The following is a 15,274-nucleotide window of genomic DNA, read 5'->3' as shown; positions in this document are numbered from 1 at the left end:
CAAACGAAATATATAATATATTTATATTTAAGGGACTGAATAGGATATTGTTTCCAGGACATTTTCCACTTGGTGTATGTATTTAATTTGGTAAGATATACCACAGAATAAATTCATTCAGTTGGCTAGATTTACTTGCACTGATTCACTTAATCGGGATATTTGGGGTTCTAGTCTCATCACCCCACCCCCCCCCCCCCAAAAAAAAGAGTAAAATAATGAAAAAATAACAATCCAAAGATATAAAGTCATTATATAATTCTTTAGTAATATTCTAATGCTGATTTATTGGTCGAATACCCCCCCCCCCTCTCTCTCTCTCTAAAAAGAAAGAGAATAAACAAATAAGATGATGATAATTGTCATGGAAAAGACGGAAACAAAAATGAATTGAATGACAAAAAAAATAATGAATAATCGAGATATATTCAAATAACTTGGATTCATATATTTTGCCCTTAACGCACTTGTCAGAATTCGTCTATCGCAATGGACCTGGTTTTGGTTTAACACGTGATGTGTATAGACATGTAACCCAAAGAGTATTTATTACGTCCTCTTTTCTTTATTGGGTTTACATGTAGCTCGTAAACCTGGGACCCGCTACAGAAAGAGTTGCGTTTAAACGCAAGCCAAAAAATCAATCGCAAGTCCGAAATGCGCGCTGTTGATTGGTTGAAAATCAAGTTGGACATGATTTTTGGAGTTTCGATTGATTGCAACTCTTCTGCAACGGGCCCCTGTTCAAAAGAACTTTGAGAACACGAGTGTCTATCGACCCCGCTAGGCGGAGAGGGATGTCTGAACAAATCTAATTTGATTGTAATTAAGGGAGGTCAAATGTACCCCGCCGCTTTGAGGGCAATCTTAATGAGAACTTTTATGGCCGTAATACCACGTTAGTGACATAACCACGTGTGCTTAAAACCTCTTTCAAAGGTCATTAAATCAGGCTAGAGTATGAAGGTAAACTATAAAACGAGATTAGTGGAAATTAATTACGTATCAGACAACCATATTAGAACTTATCAAGGAGATGATGGAATGAAACCTTTTCATCTTGCCCAGATCGAATGCTTAATATGTTCAATAGAGTACGTAGAAAAGTAATGGTTTAAAGAATTGGTTTTATGCATGATTTTTAGTCTGCATGCTTCATTCATAGATTAACTTTATTTCAAAATGTCATTATGTTGTTTCGCCCTTTGAAATTCATGCATGGTCTAGATAGATCGTTTGTCTAGCTTTTTGAGAATGTTCGTATCATTACCATCGAAACGAGTTTTATTCTGATATAATAATTGAAATATTAAAGGAAAATATACACTTGTATACTTTTTTCTTTAAAAATTACATATTTTTGTTTAAAAAATAACAAAAAATAAAGATGGCATTCATGCTGGCGATATTTGTTATGAATCTGAAAAGACTGTTTTACCATCTACCTCAGATAGCATAAATCATTCCACTCCCGCTATACTTCATTATCTATTGCAGGGAGTCTAGCGAAGACGAGCGTGCCGTATCCCGTGCTAAGATCGAACCAGTTCACAGTCGCCGCCTCGTGCAACAACCGTTCTTCAGTCTCCCGCTCCGCCGAAAGGTCGTATACAACGGCGAACCGGCGCGCATCAGCTGCAATGTGCAAGGGACACCAAAGCCGAAGATCGCTTGGAGCAAGAACGGTATACCAATCTACGATGGGGCGTACTACAGTATCACCTATCGATGGGGTGTGGCCATGGTGGAAATCCGAAGCGCCAGCAGGAGCGACACCGGGACTTTCAGGTGCACCGCAACTAACCCAGAAGGTGAAGCGACATCTGCTTGCGAGCTGGTTGTCGAAGAAAGTAAGTGTGACGTCAAATTAATGCGTATTTTGACGATGAAATGCAAACTGGTTTTATAAATTTTACATTAGCTATTGATAATTGTACTGAAAGAACGTAAGAGCAGATCGAATGAAAAAGTACACTATTCTCTAAATTTTAATTCCTTGTAAGGTGCAATTATCATAAATGAATTAATTTGTGTTTATGGATGTCCCCTATAAACAATTAAGAAAAAATAACGATATGCACTTCTCCCAGATTCACTTTGTTTTTCCAACGACCCGATGCGTCATGTAATCACGAAATGATTCAAGTATAACATTTTAAAACTCGTATGATTTTTCTCTTGTAGGACTTCCTCACAACGAAACGGAGGATTACATCCGGCCATCGTTCGCCAAGCCGCTGCGGAGATTCCGTGCTAAGGAAGGCAGGAAGGTCCGACTTGAGATCCAAGTCATGGGATGGCCGGAACCAAAGGTCACCTGGTAGGTTATGGAAACCCTGATGGAAACGTTTATTAATTCAACACATATTTTCATAGCAACTCTATTTTAGTATTCTTGTGTGAGTAATTGACCTTCTGGCTTTAGCTCGGTCGCCATCTGGAGCTCAAGCTTGCCAATGAATTCATATCCCTGATAGTAACCCTTTTACTATATCATGGTCGAGTTAAACTACCTTGGATGTTTTTTTATACATATAAATGATTATCATGGCTTTTATTCAATCTCATGTACTTCCGATGCACTTATGGTCCAATAATGATTTAACCATAGTTGTTTGTTTTTTTGGGGGGTTAACTGTTTCGTCGCATTGTTTTCCACAAAAAAATTGAGTAATATTATTGGTAAATAAACTCGAAGTACTAAAACATTTTTGTGTAAAATTTGATTTATACCCTTGCGTGATGACGTTAGTTTATTCATATATATTCATATATATCAAACTCGAAATAGTTGCTATATACAGTGCGTCCCAAAAAAAACTATACACTTTTGAAATGGCTGCCAAATAAAAAATGTAGCACTTTGGGGAAAAAGACGTACATATATGGAAAGCCAATAAAGTCAACTTTCAAATGACACCAAAAAATTGGAAAAATATTCATACTTGAGCGAGCACCGACCACTGAAACAAAGGGTATGAAAATTAGGGTGGGCTGGAATTAGCCTTCCAATTTATGTCAGTTTTTGAGAGGCAAATCCTTTCGAACTTGCAAAGGGCGTTGTGATAAATAAATGATCAACGTGACCAGTTTTGGTTGCTTAAGTAAATTTTTTTAGATTATTAAATTGAATTTTAATGCATGAGTGAACATAAATTACACTTTTGGGGCAGCATTTCAACTCTATCATTTGGAGCTCTTTTTGGGCATCATTTCCACTTTATCATGTGGATCTCAGCAATGTGTTCATGAGAGTCGGGAGAATAGGGGGTGCGATAGGACTGCAGTGGGAGAAGGTTGTTGATGGAATAAGGGTCAACGGAACACTCAGCCCTTGCCTCTTCCCTCTTTCCCGCCCTCCCCTCCTAATGAGAGACTGATGACTATTGTCATGTACGAGTGAAGTCCAGAGCAGAATGTTGATTTAATGATTGATTGATTCTGAATTGGGGCATCAACTTTTTCCTATCAATCATTTAATCAACAATTTATTAGTCAATCAACTCATTCAATTTGCAATTTGATCAATCAAGCATTCATTTTTTTTTCAGTAAATTAATTCATTAATCATCATAATCATAAAATTTCTTGGAAATCATTCAATAAAAAACTGACCATCAGCCACCGGTCACTTGGCAGTTAAGTTTTAAATAGGCTACAATCCAGGAAGTGACACAGAGAAAGTGGGGGGGGGGCTGAGAAATGGAGGTGGAGACGGGAGGGTACATACGACTTTTAACTTGTAAAAGGACAAAAAGAAGAGGAATGCCCGGTTTAACCAAGTCTTAGCATATCTCACCCTCTTGCTTGTAACAGGTACCATCACATTACTCTGACTCTCACGAACACACTTCTGAGGTCCACAAGATGAATATGCTACACTAAAATTACAATTCCTGTTCACTCATGCATTACATTTCAATTTAGTAACTCAATGAAAGAAACCATAACTTATCTCACTCATAAATAGCATAACACCCTTAGCTTTGTAAGTTCCAAAGGACTAACCTCTCAAAGAAAACTGTAAGGCTAATTAGTTGGGGGAGGGGGTAGAGATGGAGGAAGGGGTTGCTAAATGTTCTGTTGACCTTTATCCCATCAGTGTACTTCACCTACCTGAGTCATATTACCCCCTCTTCTCCTGAGTGTCATGAACACATTGTTGAGATCCACATGATAAAGACAAAATGCTGCACTAAAAATTTCAATTCATGATCACTCATGCATTAAATTTAAATTTAATAACGCATTAAATTTTCACAAACAACATACTGATGACATCTGATCTTTAATTCACCAAATAACCCTCAACTTTGCAAGTACCAAACATGAAAACCTGAAAGAAATTGGAAGGCTAATTCCGGCCCACCCTAATTTTCATACCCTTTGTTTCAGTGGTCAGTGCTCGCTCAAGCATGAATAGTTTTCCAACTTTTTGGTGTCATATGAAAGTTGACTTTATTGGCTTTCCATGTCTATAAGTCTTTTCCACCAGAGTGCTACATTTTTTATTTGGCAGCCATTTCAAAAGTGTATAGTTTTTTTTTGGACGCACTGTATAAATTATTTCTGACGTAGATTACTCCCTTCGGACGCGAGAATAATAGGTAGCCATTTTCATTTAGTCATTCGTGATTTCATATTTGTTTTCATTTTTGTAATCATTTTTATGCAAATTGTTCAACGATTTTCCAGCTAAATCTTACCACATAGATCGAGCTCTTTTAGAAGCTACATGTTATTCATATTTGAGTTTCTTTTTTATTTTACTCTCACGCTACAGGATGAAGGACAGCGTTGAAATTGTGCAATCTGACCACATGTACGTCGAAAGGGCCCCTAACGGATTACAATCCTTGGTCATCTACCGTGTCGTACCAACCGACGCAGGCCGCTATCAAGCGATTGCTTCGTCACCAGCTGGCAAGGCCACCTGCTCTGCCGAGGTAGACGTGATTCCAGGTAAATAATACCATTATTGTATTGATGTATTTATTTTCCTTTTTTTATAATTTACAAAACAATCCAACTATTGTAAACATTACATAGGCTGGTAATACTTGTTTAGAATATTCTGCATGGTTCCATCCATTTATCCGATTGTCTCTCCCAAGTCGGACAGACATTTATTTCGATTGATTAAAACAGAGATAGATTTTTAGAAACGGCATAATTGTTGATACAGTTATGAAAATAGATGTGAATATAGAAAGAGCGTAATTGTACTTATTTCCAATTCATGTTTGTTTGAATGTATTTATTTTTAGAGTCATCATAGTTTGACTATCCCTGAAAAGTATTGTTTTATAAGCCTGAAAAGCAGAAACGTACTTTGGACTTTTAAATAATTTTATTTTCTTTCTGGCCAATTTTCTCTTAATTCACAAACCAGGGGAAGCCTTACTAGATAGAGGTGCAGATGTTGGACGTGGTCGTCGTAAGACCCGAAAGGCGCCGAGGACACCTCGCAGTTACCTCGACGTTCAAACCGAGAGTAGCCGCACTCATCAAAAGCGTTCAAAGCACATACGCGACCCATCGAGCCTTTCACCAACTTACTCCTACGAATCAAAGCGCACACAACGCAAGGATTATTACACACCAAGAACCGACGTTCTTGCGCCGTCACGCAGCCGTTCTTACAGTCCCACGTCACCAACTGGACTATCACCGTCGTCGCGCTATTCGCCATCACGCCCGTATTCAACATCGACCTACCGCCCGTCGTCACCAATGGGAACTTATAGACCATCCTCCCCGACGTACCGTTCCCCGTCACCAGCCTACCGCCCTGAATCACCAACATACAGACCGTCGTCTCCATACCACAGCTATGCAACATCAAAACGTCTTTCTAGCAGACGTGGAGTAGAAGACTCTGGTGTAGAATACTATCAAGCTCGGTCTGACAGACCCTTGAAATATTCAGATATTCAGGAAACAAGAAGAACAACGCGGGATGCTGGTCCTGGTTATTTGGATGTCACTCGCACATCAGCAACCTTCACGCGATCAGGTGGCAGACCTCTTCCCAAGCTGACCTCTTTCTCCGCTTGGCAAGATAGCTTGCGTGTACCAAGCCGCGATCGACCATCGACGCCAACAACAATTGATCGCACACCATACACTGAGCCTTACCGCCCAGTGATGCGAGATCGACCCGTTTCGGGTCCGACGAGGATACCGCGTCGTGTCTACCGCGATGATGAAGACTATTACTCGGCCCGAGTGGAAACGAGTCCATATAGAATGGATGAGAGGTACAGCAGGGAGTATGGTGGTTACGAGGTCGACGATGATGAATTTGCAATGCGTACATACGCACCTAGCGCCCCGGGTGTTAGACATGACGACGAAGAGGAGGAACCAGAATTTGTTCCACCAGAAGAACCAGAGGAGGCCGGACCACCAACCTTTGTCAGGAAGTTCCAAGACATGTCTATTCGTGATGGAGAACGGGTTGTCCTGGAGGCGGAGATTACCGGTATGTTATGGGACTAAAGAATATTTTGTTTCGTTTTTAAATTAAATCTATTCTTTCAAAAAAGTTTGCAATTTCCCGTTCAGGAGAATACATTTTCTATTACAAAGAGCGATATCAAAATCTGATTGGATCTTCTCAGAGCAAATTATGGACAATCATTTTGATCAATATTGGAAAGGATCTCTGCTCTTGTTTTCGCCCCATTTTCAATACAGGGTGACATTAATGTTGCCGTCAACAATCAGTATGAAAATACAGTGGCTTTGGGTATAAAGGCAATAGAGTCATAAAACTATCAAGAGTTCAGGTCAAGTAAAGAAAAGGTTATTGGAGCTTTGCGAAGGCCAGAAGGTTAATAAACTATCTAAAAATAAGATGCAGGAACACTAACTTTCTATGGATGTATGGTACAATCATGATATTTATATCATAGATACATAATATATTTGTGAATTCAATTTCTTTTAAGACGTTTGAATTCATTATCAAATAAAACAGATATGAAAAATAACTCGTAGTGCTTTATCCAGTCTCATAATCAGAGTTACTCTTTCTTTTGTTCCTCATAGGCTCTCGACCAATGGACGTCGGCTGGCTCCGAAATGGACAGGACATTGTGGACTGCAAGGAATTCCGATATGTGAGCCGTGGCAACATTTACCAACTAGAGATTGCAGAAATCTTCCCCGAAGACAGTGGAAAGTACACCTGTGAAGCCCTGAATGACCATGGAGAAGCTGAATGCAGCGCCATGCTTACTGTCAATGGTGAGTGCGGTACCTTAAAAATTTGTTGTCATATTGAAATTATATTTACTTAATTTTCTTAAAATCCTGATCTTTTTTTCCATATGGTTTGGCCACAAACATCCAAGGGAAAGATCGTTTAAAAAGAATTCTGACCTCCTCCAGGTGAGCCTGGGTTCCTGCTTTTCTGCAAGAGCATGACACAATCATGATTGCTTCTAATAAGAGTCCTCCATTTGTAATAATTGATTCTCAAATTATTTTTGTCTCACCTGCATAGCAGAGTGAGACTATAGGCGCCGCTTTTCCGACGGCGGCGGCGTCAACATCAAATCTTAACCTGAGGTTAAGTTTTTGAAATGACATCATAACTTAGAAAGTATATGGACCTTGTTCATGAAACTTGGCCATAAGGTTAATCAAGTATTACTGAACATCCTGTTAGAGTTTCATGTCACATGACCAAGGTCAACGGTCATTTAGGGTCAATGAACTTAGACCATGTTGAAGGAATCAACATCAAAATCTTAACCTGAGGTTAAGTTTTTGAAATGTCATCATAACTTAGAAAATATATGGACCTAGTTCATGAAACTTGGACATAAGGTTAATCAAGTATCACTGAACATCCTGCATGAGTTTCACGTCACATGACCAAGGTCAAAGGTCATTTAGGGTCAATGAACTTTGGCCAAATTGGGGGTATCTGTTGAATTCCCATCATAACTTTGAATATTTATGGATCTGATTCATGAAACTTGGACATAATAGTAATCAAGCATCACTGAACATTTTGTGCAAGTTTCAGGTCTCATGATTAAGGTCAAAGGTCATTTAGGGTCAATGAACTTTGGCCGAATCGGGGGTATCTGTTGAATTATCATCATAACTTTGAAAGTTTATTGGTCTAGTTTGTTATACTTGGACATTAGAGTAATCAAGTATCACTAAACATCCTGTGCGCATTTCAGGTCACATGACCAAGGTCAAAGGTCAATGAACTTTGGCCGAATCGGGTGTATCTGTTGAATTACCATCATAACTTTAAAATTTTATGGATCTGATTCATGAAACTTGTACATAAGAGTAATCAAGTATCACTGAACATCCTGTGCGAGTTTCAGGTCACATGATCAAGGTCAAAGGTCATGTAAGGTCAATGAACTTTGGCCATGTTGGGGTTTTTTGTTGAATAACCATCATATCTCTGTAAGTTTATTGGTCTAGTTCATAAAAGTTAGAGTTAGAGTAGTTTTCAAAGTCAGCACTGCTGCTATATTGAACCGCGTGATGCAGGTGAGACGGCCAGAGGCATTCCACTTGTTATTTTAACGTTCATGTTGTATTTCTTGCAAGAGTTTTTCAAACGAATCATGACTGAATAATTTCCATTTAGTTATGATTTTGTTATTTACATTGGGTAACTTTCTCGTTTAGATAAAGAAATATCAACTGAGTTAAAGTAATTCAATTTTATTTTACAGAGGAGCCAAGTGTAAGCATCAGTATCTCACAGAGCATGGATGTAAGTCTGAGTACAGACATCCCCTGCACAGCCACCATTGACGAGGATCACATCCCACCAGAGTTCTTTGAAGAACCCCAGTCACAGATGGTTGAGGAAGGCACAACTGCAATCTTCACATGTGATGTTGACGGTGACCCAGTTCCTTCAGGTAAGATATATAACATTGGTTAATTTTCGGCCCTTTGCTAATGACATAGTGTATATCAGAGACAATTTTCACACCAACATCCCACCGCTGCCACCATGTAACAAACAACTATTTCAAAGCCTAACTTTTTGAAACTTCAACTACCCAAGTGAAGTAAACTTATCAAATATCCTACTTTGCAATCTACATCCATTAACACTTCAATTTCAACTCTCTTACATTGCCAGTTAAGTTAAATGGACACCTCATATTTCAACTCTCTTACGTTGCCAGTTAAGTTAAATGGACACACCTGATATTTCAAAGTTGCTAATATGCAAACGAGGACAATGTCATTGACTCCACCATGTCAATTATAATTCATACTTCATACTGCAGCCATCATCCAAGTAAAATGATTCAGCTCATTGGGCACAGAATGTTCCCAGAATAATTACTCCATTACTTACAATGAATCCCTATCATCTTCCTCTGCAGTGACATGGTCAAAGGATGGCCGCCCGATCTCTGATGGTGGTCGCTTCTCGATCAGAAGTGACAAATTCACGCACACTTTTGAGATCCAGAATGCACGCTCAACCGATGCTGGCCCATACACCTGCACAGCCAAGAACAGTGAAGGCGAGGTGGTTTGTGAGTTCACACTCGATATCCTACCTACTGGTGCTGGTGATAAGGGTATCACTGCTTCTGATGTCAGGTAGGTTTGTTTTACCCAAATCTTGTTTCACTTTTGATAAGGATGAATTATATCACGTTCAGAGTGGAATGTTAGTGTTTAGTTATTAGGATGTTATACTTATCGTATTCAATGTGTACTTGCATAGCGTATCATTGTTTTAACAGGGTAGTCATTCTAGTTTTTAATAACTTAAATTTTTTTTTAATGTAGTCACCAAACACTAGACAATCACTGACTTTCTTTTGGTTTTGGGGGTTATTTTATAGTAATTCTTAAGCAATTGGTATCACTGCAATTCCTTTTGTATTCTACATACATTTTTGTCGTTGTCTATCTTTAGTAATGTCTTCTTCATTTGAATACTAAATAAAGGGAAAACAAAGACATGTGTTCCTATTAAAAACAATAAATTACATCTGTACAACATTAGTATGATTATAATGCCACGCACCCGTTGCTCAGTATCTTGAGCTATTAGTTTTCACTTTCACTTTTTGCACAATGCACAGTAGTGCTGCAGCACGAGATTCTGCCGAGTCCACGAAGTCAGCTTCTGCACCTTCTGGTGAACCTTCCTCTTCAACCGCACCTCAGGGCTCTGCTGGCAAAGGACCTAAAGACGGGTTAGCACTCATATCTCAGTAGATTGTTTCTGTAGATACAAACTGCACTAGTTTTAGTGCTTACAGATATCTGTTAATACAGATTTTGGTGTGCTGTATGTCATTTAGTTGTATTACACCAAAAGAACATGACTATCATTTTGTTTTCATTGATTTTCATATGAAGGGAACAAATATCTTTTTATTAAATGTAATCAGATATGAAGAATGAAATTTAAGCAAATATAGAATCGTCAGCTAAATGCTGTTATTCTTTAAGTTGTCATCGTCTTTCACCTTACCACATGGTTCAGCTACAACAATTTTTTTTTGCCCTTAAGAGCACAACCTATTCTCCAGTGTTGTAAGGATTATAACTGCTGAAATGACAGATTTGATATAAGAGGATCAATAATAGCTATACTTTAAGAGGAAAAATCATTTGCAAGGATTTATCTTGTTTTCAGCATTGTTTTATTCAAGAAATGTCACATTTTTCTGTTTTTTAATGTTTATTTTCAGTGAATCAACTACGGGTGTTTCTGGATCAGACACCGATTCACAAGAAGGAAGTCCACCAAAGTTCATCAGAGGTCTTCAAGAAGAGGTCTGTAATTTAGTTTTTGAATAATTAATTTGTTTATTAAATTGAAAAGTGGTACACAATTGTGTTTCTGAAGAAATAAAAACAAAATGTAATAATTGTGTGGACATGCAATATAAAAGAAATCAAGTTCAACGTTCAGTTAACAGGGTTGACAAAAATAAGTATATGGTATTAAATTTACAATTGCTGGATACACTGACTAAAGGATTTTATTTTACTAAATGAGGATTTAAAGAATATATATATTTTTGGGGGGATTCAAACAATGAATGCTGTATCATAGTGATGTTGGTCATAATGATGCTACTGCAAATTGCAATGTCAAATTTTATCTTGATAAACAAATAATAATGACCTCCACAAACTTGTTTATAAACATTTCAGGTCGCCTGGGAAGAGGACAAAGTCGTCCTTGAATGCCATGTCCAAGGTGTTCCCTTGCCAACAGTCAAGTGGTTCGTCCACAACAAGGAAATTGAGTCAGACAAGTTTGTGGTTATCACAACTGACAACAATGGTACCTGCCGTCTCACCATCTCCGAGGCTTTCCCCGAGGACTCTGGTATCTACCGCTGTGAGGCAACCAACTCTTCGGGAACGGCTGCAACGTCAGGAGAACTCATGGTTGCAGGTCAGTACTAGTTGACTGAAATTTGCTCCTGTGTCAATCGCTCTTGCTTTTATTTCTCTGAATATGCATGGTTAGGATTTGATGTTAGGTTTCATGTTTGGCTTCAAGTGCAGATTTGGCATGAACAAATGTCATGGATTCCCATCTCCAGGGTCCTATCTAAAAAGAACTTGGTAGCATTTGAAACTGCCAAATTATCTCACAGTTTGTAGCTTAAATTTGCTATCTATAAAAAAATTAATGAACCAAGACCAAGATCATTCCCACATTAAAACATTAAATTCAATCAAGAAAAATTACATTTGACAAAGATTGTTGTTTCATTTGGTACATTTATTTCTATTCATTCAAAGAATAACATAAACTGTCATAAATATATATTCTTACAGCTAAAGTGGTCGTTCCCAAGGCACCTGCTGGTAAACCTAAAGTGGAACAAGCCTCCAAGTCCTCTTTCAAGATCACGTGGGAAGCACCAGCAGAGGATGGGGGAAGTCCCATTTATAACTACAAGGTGGGTATTAAAAATATAATTAATTGAATTAATCTTCTTTAACCATAAGTACGACAAATAATGAGGATAATGCAGTGTCTCCAATCACTATCATTTTCCATTTGATTCTGTGAGTTTCATGTTAAAAAAGAAAACAATCAAATTAATTTGGATATTAATTTCATGTCTGTCTATTCTGTCATATAAAACTACCATCTTTGTCATCGTTTTGAACATATTATATGGATGCTTTTCCCTTTCTTCATAATCATAAGGGTCCTTCTTGAATTTTGTCTTTTACATGTTGTTTTTCCTTGACGTAAATAACAATATTGTTAATATTCAACAAATTGTTTGTCCTATGTTGATAATTTTTATACAGAAGGAATAAATGTTTAGGTTTTAAAGTTTGTTACGGAAATGATAACATCAGTGATGTAACCTGTCTCGTAGCATGCTATAATCACCCCCACTTCCTTTCATTCCTTCCCCATCATTCTGTCGCTAGGTTGATGCCCGCAAAGCTGGCGAAACAGCTTGGACTGAAGTCGGCAATGTTGGTAAAACGTCCTTTGAAGTCAAGGGCGTAAAAACCGGCGTTGAGTACGTTTACCGTGTCTCGGCTGAAAACGAAGCCGGCTGGTCCCCTCCAACTCAAATCTCAGATCCCGCAGTTATAACAGAGTCAGGTAGATGAAAGAGCTTAGGCATTTTTCTTGCTCTTGCTTTGCACTGATAGATTTAGAAAAGCAGCATGAATTATCTGGAAGATAAACTGGAACTATCGTCTGGTCTTCCAGTACGCTTTGCATCAATGCAAATATAATTGTATATTTAGATGTATAGAAATTTGCACATATTAATCTATAAAACATCTTTAAAGAAAATGGTAACCTGATAAGGTGTATCTGTCTATTGAAATAATTCTGGATTTATCACTTATTTAGTTTGGTGCATGTAACAAAATTAATTGGAGTTTGGAACACATGGCATTTTGCCATGATTCACCTAAAATCTATTTGAATTAATAACTATATTTGGAACCATTTGTTCATTAAACATTATATGATTTTTAAGTCTTTTATTTGAAAACAACCACGTTAAAAATATTTGTTGGCCAAGCCGCTTTTCTGTAATTCAAATCAAATTAGCTGATTTCGAAAAAATGGAGAGAATATATTAGAAAATCATCTCGCAATTTTCACTTTTGTATATATTTGTGGCATTATTTTGATACAGATTAATTTTGTACAGAATCCTAATACAAGGTATGTTGGTCGCTTTGCTTAGCTAGACATTTACCAATCCTGCATTTTCATTGCTAAATCGTCATACCTGCCTCCCATATTTTGTCCATTCTTTAACACCATTCCCATCAATGCTGCAGTCACGTCGGTGAAACTGACCCAAAAGTGACCAATGGTCTGCCATAGTTAGTAAACTAATATGTTTGTCATCCTGGAGTCAGTTCCACGGATGTGACTACAGCAAAAGTATTTTTATTTCATTCCACATTTGCATGCTTATTTTCACATTTGCTCATACTGCACAGCACTGTTATGCATGTAGCAATTCCTCACTTTTTATCATATTAACACCTTATTTTTTTTCTTTATTTATATATTCATAACGGAGTTAGGTGTCACAAGAGGACAAGTTGTAAAACAAGTCAATAACTGATGGAATTTGTAGAAGATATATTGAATTTCTTTTTAGTATTCAATAGATGACTTGAAGTCACTCATTAAGTAGTTGATAGATATAGCCCATTGCTCCACATAAATACTTTTATAAAGGCAATAGAATAATCAACTTTTTTTGTACGTCCCACCGCCACTTTTCTCAATATTCACTTTGCTTCATGAAATACTCAAGCCATTAAATTTAAGACCATTACGCTTTTTCGTACAAAGGTCCTGTAAACAGAGGGCAGGTGTACAAACTTTGTGACATTGCTCATAAGTTGATTATCTATTAAACCTTTTGAATACGTGTACAACGAAATGAGTTCAGAATCTTTGGCTACGGATGATACGCCATTGGCCAGAAAAGTTTGTTGGAGATGTTTTAAGACATTAAAGTCGTCATAAAGAAGGAGCCAATTACTAGTTTAATGTTTGCACTCTCTGTGGTGGGGTTCCCCTAAATGATGACCTTGCAAATGACCTCCAATACTATGACCACATGAGCACATTCATTTACTTTATTTTTTTTATTATTCCCCAGCATTGCTTTGTTATCTCATTATGTCATATTGCATCTCCCATTTCCAACCTTACTACATCATACAGGTTTATTTTATTGATATTTATAATTTGAGTTTTCAATGACAATTCCGTATGATAAATTTCCTGTGTGGTACAGTTTAAGAAGAAGAGAAAAAATAGCCTGCTTTGTAAATATTGGTTGACATTTTTACCCTATTATTCTTTTTAAGATGAGTGTAGAAATTGTTCCCTCTTTCTTGTATTCCAGAGAATGCTTATCAGCACCCTTGTAGGTCTACTGCAAACATCATGTTACACACTATGAACACATAATGGCTACATAAAAATGTTCCATTGAAACAAAGTCACCACGATTAATTGGAACATTATCACATAGTCGCTATGCGTTCACATTGTATTCTTACTAGTATGGAGACCCCAACCAATTTCCCAATAGTCCCTGAATCCCTTTATGAACAAAAGATTACGTATGTAGTTTAGAATAACTTTTATTTGAACTTTTTCTATATGAAGTATATATATATATATATATATATACACCTGATTAATGATGTAAGTTGCAAGTACATGCTAAATTCTACCTGTGTCACTTTGCCAATTTTGAATACATTTTATGCAATATTATGCAGATAAAAAAATAAATATCCAATATCATCAAAGAGAGATCACCAAATTTTTTGAGGAGAGCAAAACTTCTAAGCTCTTACCCCATATGTATAGCTTTATGCTCAAAATGTGTGGAGTTTCCAGAATTGTATGATTGTAAAGCCATTCTTAGAGACTATAGGATCCAGGGTAAATGTATTGGCAATCATCTATCAATTTGATTATTAAGTGCTTGAGCTTACTGAGTGCCATTGCAGTACATGTACTTGAAATTACAAATGTCATGCAATCTGACTAGGTATGAATCACTTGACATAATCAATTCAATTTGTAACTGAATTTTGCAATCAATTATGCAACAGTTTCTTGCAACATCCCTATGATTGTTTGGTGAAGATGTTGTTTGGCAAACTGCTCCTTAACATTGGGTGATTTCAAGTTCAGTGTTGACCTTTGGTTTTGGTGTCAAGTCAGTTTTTACACCAAACATAAAATGAAGATGGTCCTGAAAAGTCATTT

General features: G+C 37.3%; 1 protein-coding gene across 1 annotated transcript in view; it reads left to right on the top strand.

Annotated features, from left to right (window-relative positions):
• Nucleotides 1-15,274, top strand: part of LOC121432071 (titin-like) — a 129,643-nt gene that overhangs the window by 111,296 nt on the left and 3,073 nt on the right. The window contains 12 exon segments of the mRNA XM_041629916.1: nucleotides 1,498-1,850; nucleotides 2,185-2,320; nucleotides 4,784-4,962; nucleotides 5,393-6,484; nucleotides 7,054-7,251; nucleotides 8,715-8,906; nucleotides 9,384-9,606; nucleotides 10,098-10,211; nucleotides 10,713-10,797; nucleotides 11,182-11,428; nucleotides 11,818-11,942; nucleotides 12,430-12,610. Coding sequence (XP_041485850.1) covers nucleotides 1,498-1,850; nucleotides 2,185-2,320; nucleotides 4,784-4,962; nucleotides 5,393-6,484; nucleotides 7,054-7,251; nucleotides 8,715-8,906; nucleotides 9,384-9,606; nucleotides 10,098-10,211; nucleotides 10,713-10,797; nucleotides 11,182-11,428; nucleotides 11,818-11,942; nucleotides 12,430-12,610 — 3,125 coding nt within the window.

This window comes from Lytechinus variegatus, chromosome 1, assembly GCF_018143015.1.
Source record: "Lytechinus variegatus isolate NC3 chromosome 1, Lvar_3.0, whole genome shotgun sequence".
In the NCBI taxonomy this organism is placed as follows: Eukaryota; Metazoa; Echinodermata; class Echinoidea; order Temnopleuroida; family Toxopneustidae; genus Lytechinus; species Lytechinus variegatus.
The sequence above is the reverse complement of the archived record's forward strand: the minus strand, read 5'-3'. Positions and strand labels throughout refer to the sequence as shown.